At 40.5% G+C, this 22,428-nt stretch overlaps 1 protein-coding gene across 1 annotated transcript in view; it reads right to left on the bottom strand.

Moving 5' to 3' along the window:
- Positions 1–1,760: 1,760 nt before the first annotated feature.
- CCDC192 (coiled-coil domain containing 192) overlaps positions 1,761–22,428 on the bottom strand; it is a 171,269-nt gene continuing 150,601 nt past the window's right edge. The window contains exon 6 of the mRNA XM_074354996.1: positions 1,761–2,098. Coding sequence (XP_074211097.1) covers positions 1,812–2,098 — 287 coding nt within the window. The 3' untranslated portion in view covers positions 1,761–1,811. The remainder of the gene's footprint in view (positions 2,099–22,428) is intronic.

Here is a 22,428-nt window from a genome sequence, read left to right as displayed (position 1 = left end):
GAAAAGTGCTCTGAGTCATTTTCTGCGGTAGGTGTGTATTCATCATCACAGAGTTGTAAGTGGGTTTCATTTCTGATAATGAACTATACCTGAACATACATGCAGACATTTCAGGTGAAACTCTGAAGTTATATACAAATACAGGAGAATTCTAGTTTCATAAGAAAACAGAACCTACTGGTAGAACCTGTGGTGTTTGTTTGTTTGTTTTTGTTTTTGTAATGAAACTCTAGAGTCAATATTGCAAAACTACCATGAGCCCAAAACCCAGTTACTTCCTTTAAAAAAAAGTCAGGTTTGGAAACTTTGTTTTGCAGATGGTCAGGATTCATAATCAGATTTTGTACTCTTTACATACTGTCAAAGACTTCTCCCCCTGGTTTTCAAGGAGCAATTCTCCTCTGGGGATAGTCTTTTAATCTGGGAACAAAAGTGTGACAGCTCTGCTTGAATCCAGCCCTAAACCAATGTGTCTTAAAATGCAGTTCCTGGAATATGTTCATCAGGAATACTGCATGTTTGTTAAAATGGATATTCCTGGGCCATACACTCGAGTCCAGGAACATGCATTCTTACTGATCACTCCTGCTTAGTTAATTTAAGAGCTCTACTACAGCAGTGCTAAGCAGGTTTACCTCCATGTTCATCCACTTTTCTCTTCCATTTTTCATCTCTTATTGCAATCACCCTCACTTTAAAGAGACTCTTCACTGTGTCTATGAAGTCCTGAATGATTAAAAAAACTGTGATTTTCATGTTTGCTATGATATTTCTAACATCTATTACTGTGCCTGGTAGAAGAGTTTTAATAAATATCTGGTGAACTGATTGAATTAAATCAAGACGTAGCAATACAGTCAGACTCATGGGAGAGCTATAGCTGTTTGCCTGAGTCATGCCGTACCAGGAGAGTTAGAATTAAGTACCAAGGTCTTAAAGTTAGTGCTTAGCTGCTCTCTTTGGATGGAAGATAGTTCATTTGAAAGGGATGCCTGGAAGAGGAATATGATATTTTCTATTCCATTAATTACAGGGTGACTTTCCTTTGCTCATCCTCTGTTTTTCCTGACATCATTTTGTGCTGTCCACAGCTCCTGGGTACAATCATAATAGTATATTTTGCTTTGGTCTTGGTCTTGCTCATAAAGAAAGAATCAGTATTATTTGTTTTCCCAAGGAAATGCGGTCCCAGGACACTTTCCCCAAAGGACTGCAGCTCTGATTCATCCATTCTTTCTTTCTTTTGACTTCTTTGGTTTTATTTCATTTCTACCCTTGCTAAATGTTAATAAAATACATGCCATAGAGAAATATATTCCAGAGGACACAGAAGGACAGACATCATAGCTATTTCCTCTGCTGGCAATGGTTCTACTTTTCAGACCCTAACATTCCCCAGTTTGAAGCTTGCCCTCCACAATGGCTTTCTGTTCACCATTGAGCTATATACTAAAATGGGATTCATGCCAGCCCTCCCTTGCAGTGTGACAAACCTTTGGTAAGAGAATGATGCTAAGCTCTTTGACCATCTGTCTAGTTTTGTGTTTTTCCCTCTCCCTATGTTACCAGGAATGTCTAAAAACATAGTATTCTACAGCTGTGTGGATTATGTGATGCATATCTAAAAGGGAAACATTAAGTGTTGGCATCTGAAGACTTCCCCTTTTTTGTTTCCTTCCAATGTGAACCTTATAGGATACAGTCAAACCCATGAACTTGAACTTGAGTTTGCCAATAAGGAGACTACTTGCACTCTGGACTTCACCTTGATGACACTTAACAAACCTTTATTGTTTTCTTACTGGGAATCTTTACATATCCTCATCATAGACCACAGGAGTGATGCTATTATCAAGGAAAACTGGGGCTTCTTGTAAACATTCTGCAGAGTCCTCGACCTCCAGGAAGGGATGGGGCTCCCGCTCGGCTTCCAGCTGCTGAATCTTCCTTTCCTTTTCCTCTAAAACTTCTTCCAGCTGAGTGATCTTCTCAGTCTGAAGGGAAACCTGGGTTGACAACTCCACGATCAGGCTGATTTTCCGATCACCTTCTTCCACAGGTGGGAGACCACCACAGGACTCTCCCAGCAAGCTGTCTTCTATAGCAAACAAGAAAAGCAAAGTCTGAATATTTTCAATTGGATTTCCCAGCAGTCAAAGAGAGGGAAGATGAAAAAGCTTCATTTCTCACGTTCTTAAAAGAGAACACAGATGTTGCGTCATCTGGTCAGATAGGCTGAGAACGGAATCTGGACCCAGTGTGGGGAAGGACTCTGGGTGCTTGTGAAAAAAGAATGTAGAAGCCTCCGGAGAGGGAGGAGAATCCGTCTTTGCCAACTCTTTTATACACATTTAACTTGCAATTAACCATGAGAATGAGCTGTCCTTGAATATGCAATCTACAAACAATAGCCATCTCAAATTTCATGTTATCTTTTTCCTTAAGAGTCTTTCACAAGAGTTACAATCAAGTAGAAATACACTTGAATGTGAATTTTAATTTGATTGGGGGAAAAATGCTGCCACTGCCCCTTCTGGGAAAAGTGATAGTGAGAAAAGACTAGTTTTTTTTTTTTTTTTTAACCCAAGTCAGCTTTAAAGTTGGCAGGGGTGTAATTTGAGGTGATCAGGAAAATTCTATTAGCATGGTATAGAGTTTTAATTTGTTTTTAGGTCTGAAGACTTTCTGGCATGTCTTAAATAAAATTAAAAGTACTTTCTTGATGTAAAAGCTTATCTTTATCAATTTCTATCAGCTAACCCCGCAGATAAGGATAAAGGTTTGAGTGAGGAAGGGGAGAGGGGTTCCAACAAAGAGATAAAAGATTTGTGGCTGGCAGTCATCAAACAAATGTAGCTGCTGAAAGGAAACCTCATTCTACTAGACGTGAGCAGCCCTACCCTCCTCACCACTCGCATCATGAAATTTCTACCATTAACATAATTCCTCAGAGGTGTGTAAAAGGCAGCTTCAGCTGTAAGAAGTAAGGGATGTCAAGGGCTTGAGGATAATCCCAGGAATAATTGAGCCAAGAGAATATGAGTGAACCTGACACATGTTGTCGACAGCTGATGACTAAAATTGAAGGTCCAGCCTTTACTCAATCCCCAGTGAAAACAAACCCATCAGCTGCACCTAAAAGAAACCTAACAGTCCAGGATACAAAAGCCTGCTACCATTGTGTACCTCCACACCTGCTTTACTGCGGTACTCCACGCAGACCAGGACTCACCCATTTCTCAGCAAATAAAACTAATTGGCAATCATCACTCTCGCGAGATCACGGGGCAAAAACGCGAGCACCGACTTGCGCATGGGCACGACGCTTCGGCGTCACAAGAGCGAGGAGAGGAGAGCGGGGTGTTCTGAGAGAGAGCTCCTACAAATTATTACTAGCTAAGTGGTACGTTTCAAAAACTCATGGAGGAATTTTTCTCTGAATATTTGAAATCCTAACAGTAATATTTAAGGAGGTGGTAGTTTGAGTATTCTTAAAAAGCAATGAAAAAACCCCTCAAATCTCGAAGGAGCATTTAATTTGTGGCCTCTGCAGTGGGGCTGTGCTTTCAGGCCCAGGAGCGGAGCAGGGCCGGGCCTTCCTCGGATCTGCGGGAATGCCCGGCCTCAGCTCGGAGCTGTGCTGCCCAGTACGGTCGCCACTAGCCACGTGTGGCCACTGAGCAACTGGATGGCGCTGGTCTGAATTGAGATGCGCTGTAAGTATGAAATACACATTGGATTTGGAGGACAGTTTGAAAATAATGGGAAATATCTGATTAAATTTTAAAAATCGATTGTGTATTAAAATGGTATATTTTGGATATGCTGTGCTAAGATATATTTTTAAAAATCAGTTTTACTCATTTGTGTTTGCTTTTTAGAAATGTGGCTGCTAGAAAATGTAAAATATCATTTGTGTCTCGTATTTCTGTTGGGTAGTGCTGGGCTGGAGTTTCCATTTGAATAGGCATGCTTTGAGACCCAGGTGCATGTGATCTTGTAGCAGGATCGTTAATAGATAGTTATTTGGGAGGCTTGCTGGTCCTCGACCATTAGCACATAGATAATTTGTTTACTCCGCAAGGTGAAGACGTGGAAAACCTGGGCTTGGGAGAATGCGTTCTTATGGGTTGAAGTGATTTTCAACAGGAGAGGAAAAAATAGATGGGAAGACGCAGTGAGAAAGATGGTAAGGAAAGGAACAGCAGGCAGGATGGGGAAGACTGGGCTTCCGTGAGGCTTGGGGACGCGGGGCATCAGGAGTGTCTCTCCCGGTCTGTGCCTGTCAACTTCTCCTTTCTTTTCTACCTCTTCTTCAATCTTTTTTTCCCTCAGTTTTTACTTTCTCTTTAGGAGAAGTTATTTTCTACAGATTTGCATAATGAAGAAAGGAGTTGAGTGCCATTCTGAAAGGCAAAGTGGTCAAAAATACTTTTTAAATAGTGCAAGATAGGTAGAATACTTTTTCACTGAATTCTTTATATATGTGTGTGTGTGTATATATATATTTTTTTATTGAAGTATAGTCAGTTTACAGTGTGTCAGTTTCTGGTTTACAGCATACTTCCATTATACATGAACATTCTTTTTCATTATAGGTTACTACAAGATACTGAATTCCTGTGCTATACAGTATGAATTTATTGTTTGTTAAATATATATTAGTCAGTATCTATAAATCTCAAACTCCCAATTTATCCCTTCCCCCTCCCCCCATAACCATAAGTTTGCTTTCTATGTTTGTGAGTCTGTTTCTGTTTTGTAAATAAGTTCATTTGTCTTTTTTTCTTTAGATTCCACATGAGTGATGTCATATGATATTTTTCTTTATCTTTCTGGCTTACTTTGCTTAGATTGACGATCTCTGGGTCAATCCATGTTGCTGCAGATGGCCTTACTCTTTTTTATAGCTGAGTAGTATTCCATTGTATAAATATACCACAGCTTCTTTATCCAGTCATCTGTTGATGGATGTTTAGGTTGTTTCCATGTCTTGGCTATTATAAATAGTGTTGCTCTGAATATTGGTTTGCATGTATCTTTTTGAATTAAGGTTCCCTCTGGATATATGCCCAGGAGTGGGATCTTTTTCACTGAATTCTAATGATAAAGGGGCAGAAATGCAGCAAGGTGTGGCATTATGTAGGCAATCACAATCACTAGGTCTGTACCCTCTGCCTTCTCAGAAAAGAGTAGTAGAGGGAGAAAGGTGGAAAGACAATGAGAGGAGAGTCAGGGTGTGTTGGTTGGCTCGGGCTGCCCCAAGAAAATATCATACACTGGATGTCTTAACAGATTTTTTTTTTTTTGTCACAGTTCTGGAGGCCAGAAGTCCAAGATACGGTGCCATTGTGGTCAGGTTCTGATGAGGACTCTGTTCCTAGTTTGCAGACAGCCATCTTCTTGCTGTGTCTGCACATGGTAGAGAAAGAGATTACAAGTTCTCTGATTCTACTTATGGGGGCACTAACTTCATTAAGAAAGCCCTACGCTCGTGACCTCATCTAACCAATTACCTCTGAAAGGCACCATCTCTAATACTATTACATTGGGGTTGGGGCTTCAACATAGGGATTTTGTCGGGGACAAGTCCATCCGTAGCACAGGGAGAAGACAATAGGAAAAGGAGTAGAGAAGGAACAGGAAGCTGAAAAAAGGAGATGGCATGAGGCCTTTGATTCCCACTGTAATGTTTTCATATATTAAACGAAAATGCTGATGAGGAGACAAGCTAGAGTGTGCACACCAAAAAGGAAATTTCTCATACAAGTGTATTTTACTATTAAATGACCTCTTTACACATAGAACAAAAATATTTTTGTTCCGTTTCTAAACCTATTACAAATAACAAAAGTCTTTTAAGCTTTTCAACAAAGTAAAGGACTCCAGGATTCTCACATCCTATTTGTATTGGAAATAGCCCAAGGCCACCCCAGTGCATTTTCCGGACTCCACCACTAACCTTAGCATGCCCTTCCCTGCTCCGGGCTCTGTGTCTGTAGTAGGAAGGGCTGTGTGTCCCTAAGGTCCTGTCAGCTCTACAAGTCCTCAAATCTCAAACACCTGTGGTCTTTGCGGCCTTTGGCCAGGAGCTCAGATAGTCTTGCTAAGGCCATGGCTGTCTGAGGCATGGAGGATTCTGTCATCTGACCAGATAATCTGGCTTTAACCCCATACCTAGAGGCCCTAGGAGACCCAGAGCCTCTTTTATCTGTCAGAGAGAAGGGACAGACCTGAATAGCCACAGACGGGGTTTGAAGTCATCACAATTGCTTCTGTTGAGAAGGTTTTTAAAAGCATATGTCATTTGCCATGATTTTCCCTATTTCTGCCTTTGCTTAAAATAGGCAAAGCAGGAGTGGAAATGCAGGTTTAGGGTCATGGCAGAGAGGAGGCAGGAGAAGGGATGGTGGTAGTTGTGCAGGTTTAGAAATGTTTAGAAAGAGGACAGCCAAGAGGAGCCTCCTGCTTACAGCTGGATCAGGCTATCTTCACAGTTTTATGTCAGCTTTGAAAGATGACATATACATAGATATTACATATATACATATGTATATATACACATATATACATACATACATATCTGTGTATATGTGTAACTGAATCACTTTGCTATACACCTGAAACTAACTTTCAATAAAAAACAAAAGAAAGAACCATTAAAAAAAAAGAAGGCAAAAACTTGCCTTGGGCCATTTCCAACTTTGCATTCTTAATACTATCAATACCTTCATGCTCTTAGCAAAGAGTCACATGAGAGCTATGTCAAAAATAAATAAGCAGATAATAGCTGAGGTAACTGTAGTTGGGGTAGCTCAGAGAATTAGAGTTGAAATGTTCATTTTAGGGGTGTTCTGATCTCACCTGTACAGGAACTATTTCTACAACATCCCAAAATGAGGATTTTCTAAGTGAGTGATTCTCAGATGTTACTGTCCCTCAGGCTCTTCCTGGATTAGCTGCCAATTGTAATCAATGAGTAGAATTTGCATTTTGCCACCAGTGCAGGTACACACTGTCATAGAGATACCTGACAGGTGGAGGCTGTGATGGACAGAATCAGGGAGAGCTGGGTACAACCTAGTGCCAATCAGAGGAAAGAGATGCAGTGTAATATTAGGTCAGAAGACCTACAACATGTGAAAACATTGCCTAGTGCTTTCAGGAAGTTAAAAGTTTTGTGTAAACAGTGATACAGTACTGAAGGGCCGCTCAGTGAATGGCTAGAAAGCTTTTTTTAGACTTTATATTTCTTTCTAACAAGGGGTGTTCCCCTTTTCATTCCTTTACTGATGTCACCACCCAGAGTATTCATTGAGCAGAGAAAAGCTGAGAACCATTGATCTAGTTTCTAATTCCAAAACTTCTAAAAATGGGAAGCAGACTTGTTCCCAGTTGGAGCTCAAGCATCCTGCATTGTCATCTATTCATTCATTCATTCAGTAGTTAGTTCAGCAACTGGGACCCAGCACACAGAGTGAATCAGACGTGTGCTGGCTCCACAGTCCAGTTCCCTGGTTGGGTAGGAGAAGCAACACCGAGTTAGACCCTAAAGGACATTCAGAATTTAGCCTAAACAAACATCTCTGCTGGGTACTCACTGGTGGACGTTTACTTTTCTCTCTGCCGTTCAAGCTCATGACCAGGGCTGCCAGGTATTTACTCAGTAAGACTCTTACCGGTGAGGTGATTAACTACCTCATTCCCTCAGAGCCACCCAGGATTACTGTCTGGCCTAAAGGTCTATGTCAGCTTCCTCTTCTGTACAAGCGCCCATCACTCTGACTAACCTTCAGACTGGTTTTGAAAGCTGTGTATGTTTCCGAGTAACCACAAGGGAGTCCAGTTTCATCTGTTGCCATACTTGGACTTAAAAAGTGGCACATCCTTGTAAAAACATATGCCTCTCATTACTTGAATAAAATCCAAAATGACAACAAAAACCTTCCTAATTTTCTATCCTTCTGTAGATTTGTACAATGAACATTTGAGAGTGGAAATTCTCTGAAATAAATGATTCACTCACGTTTTGCATTCTTGTAGTGCAAATGTGTTACCTGTTGAAAATAAGATTAGTCTTTCTTCTTGAAGACTTCTCTGTCCTCTTTGATGTTTTGATTTGAACACTTAGAATACATTTGAAGATGGCACGTTTGTTGATTTGGGGAAAAAACCATGCTGCATTAGAAGAACAGGTTTAATTGGCGAGTAAGTTTGGTCAGTTAAAGTGATTAAAACGCAGTGTGATATTTACTAAGAATTTTTAATCTGTATCGCAAAACTTCCCATATCATGATGGCCATTCTTATAAAAGAATTGTTTTAGAGGAAGAATTTGAGGTGCAGTGACAGACTGGAGCAACCACCGGTCAGTCTCATACCTAAGAGCTGAGAAACATCTGGCTGTTTTGATAAAGTGCTTTGGAAGGAAGACATACTTAGCTACAGCCTTTCCATCAAGGGGGAGTGCTGGGGACAGAAATGGGATCAGAGAGCCTATTGAACACCTGATGGAAAGAAAACCACTTCGGAAAAGCAGGGAGCAAGAGAGATGGTGTAGCAAACACTTGTTGCTTCACGTTCATTGGGCCTCAGGTAGATGCTGTGCCTGTGCGGGGTCTGGCTGATGGGGATGCTCTGAGGCCTTGTTTAGTGTTTAGGGACCAGGTGGGGTGAGAAGCATGCCTCTCTAACTACTGGCATCACTCCTGTGGTGGCGCTCTCACCATTAAGTATGTGTGGCAGCTCAGCAGTCCAAGGGAACTGCAGGTTCCCCGCCTCCTTCCTAGGCCCACTCTGAGGCATAGATGCTCCGTGATGCCCATGCTTAGCAGTTAATTACCTCTTGCCCAGCACATGTAGTTGAAGTATTACAGTTGCGTCACATCTGCCATCCTGCTTCTGCCCTTTCAGTCCGGTTTCAGTTCTACACAGCAGGATTCCATTAAAACATAAATTGGGTGTCAACACTCTTTTGTCCAAAATCCTCCAATGATTTTTCATCTCATGTGGACGGAAAACCCAAGTGCTTGCACTGAACCTTGTGATCTGGCCCCGTGAGCCTCACTGACACACCTCCTGTTCCCCTCTCCTCATTCACCCTGCTACGTTGCCACCGACCTCATCGCCTTTCCTACCCATGTTGCCACCCCAGAGCCTTTGCATTTCCTCGGCCTGGTTAATTGTACCCCTGGTTTATACATGGCTAGTTCCCTCAGTACCTTCAGGTCTTTCCAAAGTCACCTTCACCCAATGAAGCCTTCCCTGGCAGTCCTGCCTGAAATTTTAACCCAACCCCCATGCTCAACATGTCAAATCCCTGTTCACTGCTTTGGTTTTACTGACATGCTACATCTGACTACTCTATATTTTATTTTTATCTTGTTGCTAGTCTTTCTTCCCCATTAGAATAAAACTCCACGAGGGCAGGAGAACTTCACTCTACTGTGTCATCTGTTCCTTAAACAGCCATGGCACGTAGTAGGTACTCACTGGTTAACTGAATAAATGAATGAAAGTTAAGTGCATACATGATACAGAGTTGCCATGGGAATGACCAGTCCAAAGATTTCAGCCAGTGTATCGCTGGGATGGTCCCTACCTTTTTTCACCAGACACATATTTTCTTCAAATAAAGCTCTTTCCTACTGTATTTTTAAAAGATAATAAATTGCTATTTTTGTACAACATTGTACTGAACGTCTCTGAGTTTAAGTTAAAGTGGAAAACTTAGAGTAGATTTCTTCCAGATCTATGGCTTAGATTATATAAGCATTAAAAAGGGTTTTCCAAGCTGGCACCTGGCAAGCCTCCTCCTCAATATGGAGAATCCAGGGCCTCACTGCTGACATTCTGCTCAAGGGAATCTAGGAGGATGTCTGAGAATCTCTTTTTATGAAGCTCCCTGTGTGATTCTGATGATCAGCCAGTTTTTTGCAGTTGAATTTCTGCTGACCTGTAGTAGACATGGTGACTTGAGCTTTTGGCTAAGTCTTAAGAGGTAGGCCAGAAATCCCCTAGGAAAGCCTCTTGACAAGGCTGCAGTGCACACAGCTGGAGGAGAGGTTTCACATCGATTACACTCTTTTTGCCTCTCCATGGTTACGTGAAAGGGCTCTGCCTATAAATGTTACTAGCTGACTGAATGCATCTGTGGTCCTCACAGTCCCACCCTGCTTCTAATGATCGTAAATCTTACCTTGCCGGTTCTAACGTGGCTAAATGAGCTCCAGGATGCCCAGAAAAAATGACAAGTGCTTGAGAGTTTGTTTTTGTTTCTGCTTCTGTTTCCCAGGGCATGGATGGATCCATTTCCTCCCAAGCTGAACTAGAGAGGAGTCTCTCCTTTCCTTCCCTTGAGGAGTGGGTGGGTGAGGGAGTGAGCAAGGGAAAGGAAGGGGAGAGGTCACGGCTAAGGGTGGAAGCACAGTGACTCCCCAGCTTCCATAAGAGTTTAACAGCTACCACTGCCACACAGGGAACAAGTGAATCCCCTCTGCAGATCTGAATCCAGGGTTTTCTTCTTGGAACCTGCCAGAGTCAGGTGATATGTCCAAGAAGACTGATAGAACACTATTACAGAAAGATATGTTAATATTTTGGCACTAGCTTGGGAGGCGGAGGAGAGTTGTTTGTATGGGAAAGCAAGTGAGAATGTCTCAGAGGTGGTGCACAACATGAATATAGGTTGGGACGTGATGGAGGGAAAGAGGCAGTTGACAGAATGCAGTGCTGTGTTACACCTCCTATCTACACCAGTAGGGCAAAGGTTTTGCTAGGGCAAGGGTAGGACAGCATAGGTTAACTTAGCCCATTGCTCCCTTTCAGGGCAGGGTTACTTCCCACCCACTATGGGGTCTCAGACCACAGCAGGCTGTTCTGTGGACGGGTTCTTTGATGAGATACACAAACACTGTCAGCATAACAACACACCTGAGTTATCCCAAGATGAAATCAATCTAAGCAGAAGGAAGGCTTTTTGGAACCTCTCTTACCTCTTCCTAGGGGCAGGACCTGGTGTCCCCTCCCATAGGTCTGGCTCCTTTGAAGAGAATAATGGGATAAACACAATGACTGACAGCCTAGCCAGAGGCCAAAAGGTAAAAATGGATTCTGGTGGGAGAACAGGACATTCAAGGGAGAGTGAGAACCAGGAGATTGGGAGAAAGAAAGGAAAAGAAGAGACAATAGATGGAGTATTTCTATGCTTATTTGAAGTGGAATCAGTATGGTCTCAAGGTATTTTAGAAGAATTAAAGTAGGGGTAAGGGTGATTTTCCATCATTTGGACTGCATGTTGCACCAGAGTGACTAATAGTGAGACTTTTTCCTGCTTTTCTTCCTAGGTTCATGGGGATTTTATGAGGCTAAGTCCTTATGACATGAGGAATGCCAACTTCGTGTTAATTTTCAAAATATAATACAGTTTCTGGTATTGTACGGCACTGAGAAATAAAAAGATGCTGTAGTAATAATAGTATGGAGCCCTTAATGCCCTCCTGGCTTTAAGTTGGAGAACAGAGTCACAAGCCAGAGTGCACGTGGCTTAATGAAACTGGAAAAGGTAAAGAAAGGGATTCTTGCCTAGAGCTGCTGCAAGGAACACAGCCCTGCTGATGCCTTGAGTTCAGCCCAGTGACACCTGTTTTGGACTTGTGACCTCCAGGACTATAAGATAATGCATGAGTGTTGTTTTAAGCCACTAAGCTTGTGGCAATTTGTTACAGCACGAATAGGAAAGAAATACAGAAGGGAAAACTAAGGAGCATCTGAGGAATGAGAAAAATCCATCTACTGTAGGAGGCCCAGAAGCTGCTCATTTGGGTGCAGCTTCACCATTGGACTTGGATTTCAATTAGGGGAAACTCAGGGTTTCCAAACATGTAGAGAGTTCTGAATTCAGAGCCTCCTGCATCCTGTGGAATTTTGTGCCATTGCTATGTATTTCCTCTTCCTTGTAAAGGCTAACTTTGCTACGGGCTCCAAGCATTTAGCAATTAAGTATGTTCTGTAGCTACTGTCTGAAAAGGAGATAAAACCCTTTCGCTTGTTGACACCTCTTGAGCGGTTTCTCTACCACTCTTCTCCGCTTCACAGTCACATCTCTCTGAAGGGTTGTCTATACTGTGACTCTCTTTCCGCATATGTGAACCCATCACACTCTACTTTCTTTTGAATTAGGTTACTCAGCTTGGCTTTGCTGAGGTTACTGATGTCAGTAAATCCAATAGACTTGCTTCAACATTCGTCTTGAATGAGCTCTGAGCATTTGTCACTGTTGACAGCCCCCCTTAAAACACCCTTCACTTGACTTCTGTAATATGATACTCTGTGTTCCTGCAAACCTTCTGTCTACTCCTTTGGTCTCATTTCGTGGGCTTCTCTTCAGAGCAGTTACTGTAGGGAGATCCTTATGTTCCTGGTCTTCAACTTTCTTGTTTCTCTGCATAGATAATTTCATTTACTCCTGGGGCCTTGGTTGTAATCTGTTTGTGAAGGGTGCCCAAAGTTACAACTCTAGGTGAGACCTGGGCTCTGGACTCTGGACTCCTCCCTTGACATATGTCATAAACATCTCAGATATGGGGAGAGGGTATCGCTCAGTGGTGGGGCACTTATTTAGCATGCACAAGGTCCTGGGTTCAATCCCCAGTAACTCCATCAAAAAAAAAAATCTAATTATCTACCCCCTTAAAAAAGAAATCTCAGATACAGTATGTTCCAAACTGAAGTTATTATGTAACCTCCAAAACAGATCTCCTTCTAGTATTTTCTAGCTGAGTAAAATGGCATCACTTTGCATCTACATGCTGAAGTCAGAAATCTGAATTACTTTAGATTTCTCCTCTACACTCATACTCTTCCATCCGTCTCATCACAAAGTCCTGTTGATTCAGACTTCTAAATAATTCGTAACTTCGTCTGATTGTCTCTATACCCATTAGGTCAGGAAATATATTCCTTCAACATCCTTCATGTTTATGGCCTTGTCATTCTTAATCAAAAATGATTTTAAAAATCTCTTTGGGGTACTGTTTTATCAGGGATTTTGCCAAACTCCATTATTTGCTCCTCAGTTTTAGTCCTTTACCAATGGCCATAAGGAACTAACAAGACGGTGGGGGCCACTTATCAGATGATATAAATGGGCTTTTTAGTGGCACATCTGAGCAGTCAGACACATTGCTGGAATCCACAGGTTCAATTCAGAAGAGCCCAAGAGAAGGAGCCATAAAGTGGTTTAAGTGCACAAGAAGCAATAGCAGAGCTAAAATTGGTAAGAAAATCACCAAGAAAGAGGGTGGGTCTTACACACTTGAGAGGAATATTTCACAGAATGCTGCTTATCAGTCTTACCTCCTGTGCAAGTAATTATATCTAACTTTATTTTTATTAACTCTTCCCTTCACTTTTATTTTGTGTAACTTGGTGTCAGTTTAAATTTCACAGTAGTAAGACAACGATAAGTTGTTAACAGTTAAGGGTAACTGACTCAGGGATTGGCGAGGACCAGGGACATCTCTCGTAAATAAAATTGGCAGCATAAAAATGCCCTATTCTTGAGGACAGCCTGTGGAGCATGGTTCTTTGAATTCCTCCTCCCAGTGGAATGCCATTCTAATACAATCAGCTTGATTTTTATTTTTTTGAAATTTCAAAATTGTAATTCTATCTTGAAATTACAAAAGATAATTCAAAAATGATGGAGAAATTCCCCAAGAGGGAGCTCAGATAAGCTGTTCTTTATTTAGGAAATCTTCTGATACTTGGTGCAAATGTTAATTTTCATAGATGTTTTCCCATTAGTTCCCTCTCTATCATGTAAATTACATGCCTTGAGAACATTATTGAAGCTAATGGAAAAGGAGTTATTTTCAGTTTGGGCTTAAATTCAGGGCACTTTAGAGAAGCACAAACAATTGTCTAGGAGTCTACTGAAACGTTCCATTCTGATACTGGGAAGTTTTGTATGTATTTTCAATGTTATTGCACATAAATATAGAAAAATAAGATATATAATTTTTAGAGATGTCAAAGAACTTACGTAGCTATGATTTCCTTTTTGCCTCTTTTCATAGCCTTCTCCTCTATACTTGCAAGGCAGGAGGAGAAGAGGGGGAAAAGGGAATTGGGGAAAGAAATGAACATTACAGAGCACTGACTTCATGTCATTTTACTAAGAACTTCTGTAGCAATCACAGCAAAGCAGAGTAAATGTTGACATTTGGTTTGTATTATTATGACTGCTACCACTAGAATCCTTGTATAGAATCAGGTCTGAAACATGCAGTCCACTTTTCAACGTCCCACTCCACCCTGCCTCTACCATCAGGTGTTCCTGTAAGCCCAGGCCAGCCTCGTGCCATTGGCTTAGCCTCCTGGTCTGGGATCACAGCATACCCATGGGGGGGCGTCTTCTGAGCACTTCTCAATTGTTTATGGAATATTCCTGGCTTTAAAAGAATAAAACTACAAGCCAGGTGTCTCATTCTTTTTTGTTTTTATCTATTATTAATTTCTGATCTGAAAAATGCTAAGATATTAGGAATCCTAGAAATTGGCAGCAGGATTACCATAAAGACTTGTGGGCATTTATTCTGGCTGCTTTCCAAGATGACCCTCCCAGTGTCTTCTGGTTCTAACCACCTGGATAAACAAAGACTCAGAGACACATAAATTTTCAGCAGGCTGAGTTCTCATTTTGCCTCTGGTTTAAGATACAGAAATTATTGAAATTTAATCTGTATTATGTATCATTTGGTCACTTCTATTCTTTAAATTACTTAAATTGAACCTTCAAATGAGAACGTGTGCCTAAAATTTGAAAAGTATCTGTTCTTTTAAAGACTCAGATTAAATTTCATCAATTCAGGTACAGTGATTTTTCTTGGGGTTAGCCTCAAGGAATCAATATTGTCTGTGAATATATCCGTCAGGGTGATTTCACTTCCAAATAACAGGACATGTGACTCTAAGCTACTTAGACAATGGGAAGTTTATTATCACAAGTAAGGTGAAGTCGGGGAATTCCAAGGTTAGCTCATTCTGTGGCTCAAGGAAGCCAGGTTGGCTTCTCCTAGATTCTTTTGTTTCTCCCTCCTGTTTGCAAGGTGGCTTTGTTCTTCACAGGGCACTGTATAAAAGTTGGGAAGTCTTGTCGTATCTCCCCTTTTTAAGAGTTAGGAAATGAAATCCCCATGATTGCTTAACACGTTAATCACCTACTGTGGACAGGGTGCCCCTGAAGAAACACAACTGTTGCTCAGATTTTGGTGCCGTGGCGATCAATGTAACTAATAAACACTGACATTCTAAGGTGATAGATCTCTGAAATAGGTTATCTGCCTAAATTGTTGATAAAATTGGGATTCAGCTAAGAAGGAAGAATTTTTTTTTTTGTATAGGTGACTAATACTGTCTGCAATAGTGAATAAAACTGTTTTTATACAAAATGCCAGTAACAGTGTGGCATTCTGTACTATTTTTGTTGTAAGAAGCCTGACAGCCCAACTCTAACTGGCTTTTGCATAATAAAGAGAATGTACTGAGATAGGACAAGACTTGAACTAATAGTCCCAATAATGTGACTGAAGAGCTTTTGGTCTCTCTGCTCTTTCTTTACAATGTCAGCTTCTTCCTAAGCCTGGTACTGTTCTGGTAGCCAGAGGACTGTCTTCCAGGGATAACCCTCCTTTCTACCCAGTGTCAAAGAGGGCCTCTACCTGTATCAGAAAACTCTGAGGCTTTTCTCTCCCATAAACTTCAGAAAATATCCTTCACATTCCACTGGCTCCTATTAGATTACAAGCTCATCTCTGAACTACTGGATGGGGTATATAATTGATGTTTAAGCTTATAACACCATAATGCATTTAAAGCAACGCAATTTGTAACAGTGATTTTCTGACAGAAGTGAAAGGAAGTCAAGCAGACAAGCAAATGAATGAATGAATAATGAGTAAATAAAGACCTCTCCCAATTATTATGAGTTTCATGTTGTAGCTATTTCCCTAGCAAGGGTTTCATTACATTGAATAGTCATTGTCTGGAAGATAGCTTAAAGTAAAGCAAATCAGAAAAATCAGATTCATAGGAAACATCTAGTAAAAGCCACAGCAGTATCAAAATCCTAGCAGAGCAAAAAAACTGGTTGTTTTGGATGGCATTTATTGGTTTTGAAAAAGATTAAGAAGTTACTAATAGTGACATTTTGATATTGGGGAAATTGAATTATTTTTTGGCTGAAGAACTCATGTAGAATGAGTTTAGGTTCAAATTTGGCTTTGATATTTTTATCATTTGAAGAGACTTTGAAGTTCTAAATAAATATTTTTAGTGGCATGTGCTTTTCAGCACACAACGATGTTTAATGCCAGGAAATGTCAACATTTCTAAAATAATGACTGTATACATCACAAAGTAAAAAATAAATATGTTTATGCGTTCTAAAATATACCTTTGGATAAATTAATGGTGTGTAAGAGCCAACAAGTGAATTATATGACTCAGCATGGAAAGAGAGGGCAGCTCCCAAAAGATGCAAAGGGAGGGATGGAGAGTTTAGGACCTACCCTACATGAATGGCCAATAAAATAATGCCCTACTATATTGGACAAATCAGCCTCTTTTGTGTGTCAACCTCTTCATTTATAAAGCAAAAATGTTAATCTATATAATCAATGAAAAGTTTTCTAGAATTCTGATTGTATTAGGGACTTTGGACTTGTGGGCATGTATCCTAAACTATTTGGAGACTTAATGTAATATCTCATGCTGTTAACTCACATGTCGGCATTTAAGCCTCTTATCCCTGGTATGACAGGCCATGCTACATCTATATTGCTCAGTAGTGGGTACAGAATAAGTGCCAGACTCTTAGACTGGAGGCAATTATGGTGATTATGACTGTCTTCCATAGATGGATGAGTAGGAGTGAATAGCTTATTTAGTATCTCCCTAATTAATTAGTATCCCCTCTAAACTATTTGTCAATCTTTTCTTGTAGCGAAATAGCAGAAGTACCAATAATGGGCAGAAATAACTTGGTTAATACTTCTTCAGCTTTTTTAGCTTCCAGGAATTTATGAGCCCTGTTGATGATAAACCATGCAGTTACATATTTGCATACAAGCCCGAGTCTCCCTAAATTCGAGAACGATTTTCAATTCAAATTGATTGAAAAAAATTTTTTAATTGGTTATCTGTTAATAACTGGCATGATAAATGTTTGTAAAGCCAATAGGACAATTTAAATCCTCAAATTATTATCTGTCTGCAAGGATGGTTTAGGAGTGCAGGTGTGTGTATCTCTGCATATGTAAGCCTATGTGTGGTCCAAGAATACCCAGAGAAGCAGCAGATAATGTGACACAGAAAGTAATAAAGGGCTGGTGGCTACTATTCAATGGGGAATCCTTTATCAGGACTTACCCCACCTGAAAGTTGTACTGTGTCACAATAGCCCACTCTGCCCCTGAAGGACAGAAGAGAGAGAGGGAGGGAGAAAGGGACAAGGAGCTCTAGCAAGGTAGCAAGTGGAGGGAGAAGCTATAGGAATGGGGAGTTATTGGCAGTTTTTTGCAGAGGATACTCTGGAAATTGTGACTCTCAAGTCCCAGCACTGTCCTATACAGTAGAAAAGTAGAATCTGCTATCGAACCTCAATGGAAAAAAAAAATCTTTGTGCTTTGAGAAAGAACTTTGTGCAACTGCAGATAGACTGAGAAGTCTCAGTATGGAAGTCCTGAAGAAAGAGACTGGCTCTATCATTTAAGTTTGAAACTAGAACAGTGCAAGACATGGGAGATTTCTGTGGAACCATGGCAATGGTGCAAAATATGGACAGAACCAGGAAGGAGTTGGTTTTTTAGCTACAAATTTCTTAATGAATAGGACTGGAAATTAATATGAGAACTACAAGGTTTGCTTGAGGTAAATTTAGAAAACTGTGTATAGTATGGTTTATAGTATGGTTTCAGCACTTCCCAATCCTTTCATCTTTATGAAGTTCTGAATCAAAGAACTCTTCAGATATTGTAGAGACAGGCATGGGAACCAGGTAGAAGCACCTGACTCTAGCAATCAAGTAAAACTGGATAAACAGCATCATTTCCCAAGCGCTGCTTGAATAAGGCCTGATGCTATCTGGTGTGTCACACATTCCATGTGCGTATATACATGGTAAATACACACACACATAAGCATGGCCAGGAGTCAGCAGAGCCCAGCTGAAATAATACATTCAACCAAGGACAGAGTGGTTAACCTCCCACCCATCCATGCTGTACTTTTATATAAGAACAAGTCAGCATAAAAGTTTGATTTCATTAAACATTCTAGTGGATTAATGTCAATGAAGAGCAAAATGTAAGTAAGTGGAATAATAAAATTAGCATTTTTGAATGGAACTCACTTGTTTAGGGGTGGGGTGCGGTTTGGGGATTTGAACTCATTCATCTTAAAGTGCCTATTATACACAAACTTCTGAGTTAGGTCTTGAGGAAAAAACAGCGACTAGAAATCAGTCTCTACCTTCAAGGACAAATGTAAATACTCTGATTCTTCTTATATAACTCACAGTAAGCTTGTATGGTCAATAATTTGTAAATTGGTTCAGTTTCAAGATGAAGAATTACAGATGTCCTGATACAAAAGACATTTCATGATGAAAGCAAGCATCTTGAGAAATAAGATAGTAACCTTAAATGTAAAATCTACCCCTTAGTTTCCTACAGGTTAAGAGGAGTGTGTGTAGAGTGATATATAAGAACTGTTTTCTTTGTGAAGAATGTAAAACTACAGTATAAATACTCAGAGAAGGCAGCAGTCTTCAAATGAGGGCCCCTCCAGTCACTTGCTGTGTGTGCTGTGCAGGGTTACTTTAACTTTGTGTTCTTCACTTTCTTCATTTGTCAATAGGCCTATCAGCACATCACTATAGTACCTCATAGAATTATGAGACTTAACATGGGTTAATTCATGTTAAAGTCTTAGCATGATGCCCAGCACACAATAATTGTGCAAGAAATGTTGGCTATATTATTATTATTGTCTGCCTACTATTTCTAAGCACATTCCTCAAATCAAAGTTCACCATCTTCCTGTAAATTGATGTTTCTATTTAGCAGAATAATTAAGCAGAAGTTTCCATTTGTACAGTTTCGTAATCCCATAGCTCTATTTCCAAAATCCTGAAAGCTCTGGAAAATGAGTTTTTCATAGCTCATCTGGTGGCACAATCTGACCTGACCTGATCTGAATTCATTTGGCAGTGAAATCTGATCTGAACTGATAGGAAGCTATTTAAAGTAGTTATACATCCCATTCAGTGTAAATATGAATATATTTGAGCATGGAATATTATCCTCAACCCTATTGAAATTACCTTTCAGATTTGAAAAATTCTGCATTCTGAAACATATTTGCCGCCGAAGTTTCAAATAAGAAATTATAGAGCTATACTAGTCAGGATAGACAATGTAGAAGAAATTTCCATCCGTGGCTCTGTAAGGCAGGATTTATTAAGCCAGGATGTGAGTTTCTCCACTTATAAATATCCTGAACCAATCAGCACTGCAGATCCCAAAATGTGAAACGTCCTCTGTGACATCTATATCACCAGATCAGTCTTCCCTCCTACTCATTCGATGTGCTATAATTTCCAAGGAGCAGTTATTTTGGGTTTGGAACATTTATCAAGTTATGATAATTCTACCCCTTCTCCAGTTACTTTAGTCTCTTACCCCACTCCCAGTCTCTATCCACATTCATACAAATATATGTCAAATAGAGGTCAGAACAAACTCAAATTGTTGAGTGTAGGTATATATCCCCTTAACCCTGTTCTTGATTATTTTCTCTGTTTTCCTCCACCTGGGGTAAGTCAAGGAATCAGGAAGGATGGGGACTAACTAAGCATATTAACTCCACTTTGCCCTCCAGCACATGTCCTGTTATGTGTGTGAGCCAGTGGTGGGAAGAACTGTCCAGGCTTCAGGCAGTTCGACTGGTTTTGTCTCAGGACTTTGATGGTAGATCCCAATCTAGAAGGTCTGTCCTTATTAAGGGCTCCTAAGATCTCCAGAGTTGTCCGGGAGAAAATTATTCTAAGGCTCCTTCCTCTCTATCTCCAGGGAGTCTAAAGCCATGTGTTTTAAACTTCTCCAAAATAGACTTAATCTCCACATCAGATTTAACCACAGTAACTATGGCTGGATTTAAAATCTGATTTCACTCACATCACTAACAGAAAACAGCAGTCTAGGTAGAAGTGAACCTGAAAAATCTCTTTTCCAGTGCACTCAGGATGTTTTTCTCTTTTGTGGTCAAGGAGGCCTCAACATGTAGAACTCTTAGTTACCAAGGTGGCAGCAGTAAGAGGTAAATGCAGGTTTAGAACAGACATTAGTCCAAACAAGTGGAGCGTTCACGCGCCAGTGAGGTAAAGACCCAATTTTGAAGAAAATAAGGTAAAGTGGTGTCTACATTGGAATTCTCCCTGGGCTATTTACTCGTGATGTGTTCTACTTAACTTTAGAGCAGACTGCTTAACTTCTTGGGGCTTTGCTTTATCACTGCCATGGGCTTTATTTTCTTTATCAGTACCATAGACATCATAATATCTGCTTTTGCAGAATTACCGCAGGTCACAGCAGCAGAAAATTACTGACCTGGGATTCAAATTTCTTTCTGTTTGACTCTAAAAACACTGATCTCATCCTTGCATCGTGTGGTCTCTAGGAAGTTCATGTGTAAAACAGAATGTTCCTCTGCTGCTGAACAACCATGCTGGCTTTTAATATAGTGTGAGAGAACGTTTGGACAGTTTAACTTTGCTAGTGGAACCTGGGGATGATCAGGGCTACAAGCAGAGCATGGCTGCAGTGTTCAATTTAAAAGGCTAACAAGTCCTAACTAACAGGGTGACAGCAGGGGCAATCCAGAGCTGGCTGTGGTCCTTTCATGGTTAGATGTAAACCTGGTTATGTGGTACCGCATAGTAAACTTTAGGAAGTCTCATTGGAAGCATTTGGAGCTCACTGAGAGCTGAACAGAAGGGGAGAAGCTAGAGCTGAAATTTCAGTTGCTTACAAAAATCTAAACAGAGAGTAGACAGTCCATCCTTCCCTGCAGTCCTGCATCTCAGATATCCTGGCTCCCAGGAACTCATCACTAAAAGGAGTCCGTTTAAGGTAAGAGACTGCCTGCATCCCTCTTGTGAGGAGTCCCATACCTAGGAGCTAGTATTCTCAGGTGATTTCTGTAAATTTATTCTGTGGCTGTAAAGCCCAGGGCTTCCTGGGATACTTTAAGTTTCAAAATCTCTTTGGTATATAACCTTTAATCACCACATTTAAAAACAAAAAAGTAGAAATAACTTCTTTTTTCCCTAGACCCAGGAACTTGTTCTCCCTGGAGATAACAGGAAGACAGCATTATACACCACTGTTGTTTGCTACTAACGAGGATGCACAACTTATGCTTTAGAAGGAGGCTGCTGGGAGAACAGCCTGAAAGCACCGTCTCAGGTCAGTGGCCTTTCCTGTTTGCTGTTGTTTCTTGGCAAAAATGTTTTTGGTGAGAGGTTGGGGTAAAGAGTAACTAAGTGGGTATAGGTCTTAAAATAAATGGGTAAATGGCTTAAAATGAGGCAAAGATAGGGAACTGTGGTATTAATTCCCTCCCTCTTTCTCAATTGTATGTTGCCACCCCCTCCATGGGCCACAAAGTAAAAATTCTCTATAAATCTGTGTCTGTTAATAAATACACCTAAATTATGGAGCACACCAATTTATGGTGCTGAGAGGAATACATTATGTGCTGTTTTAGTTTTCTATACTCATTTGATAGGAGAGGGTATAGATTTGGGGTCCATTTAGATTATAAGTAAGTGGTAACATCTCCAGAATCATGAGGACTTCCCAACTTGATACAGTAATAGTGGGTTTTCTTCAGCCATCAGCACACTGTGGATTTTTGTTAGTATTTGCCTGTCTACATCCATACCCCCTCCTCTGACATGTAAACTCCTTGGGGACTGAGACAGGATGTCACCTGGTTTCTTATCTCCATGGCTGGCACAGTTACACAGCCCACAGTGGTGCTCTACAAATGTTTGGACTCTTAGTAAGATTGTAGGACTTGGGGTCTGCCTTGTGAAAGTTGAAAAGGTGATTTCTGCTCTAGGATCTGATGGTTGGACTAATAGTGAAGGGGCATGGTTGGGAGCTGTTTTGTGTTCTTATTGGATGATGTGCTATATATAGCTTGGAGGTCACATTTTACATAAAAGTAAATATTTCAGTTGACTAATACAAGTCACTCAGAGCACGTTTGTTTATGTCTAATAAAATTACACAATGCATGAAGCTACAGGAAACTCACATTCTGCCTATCTTCATTTTCCAGCTAAATTAGGCTCCAAGAAAGG

Source organism: Camelus bactrianus, chromosome 3, assembly GCF_048773025.1.
Source record: "Camelus bactrianus isolate YW-2024 breed Bactrian camel chromosome 3, ASM4877302v1, whole genome shotgun sequence".
Classification (NCBI taxonomy): Eukaryota; Metazoa; Chordata; class Mammalia; order Artiodactyla; family Camelidae; genus Camelus; species Camelus bactrianus.
Note: the sequence above shows the minus strand (reverse complement) of the source record. Positions and strands in the feature narration are given on the sequence as shown.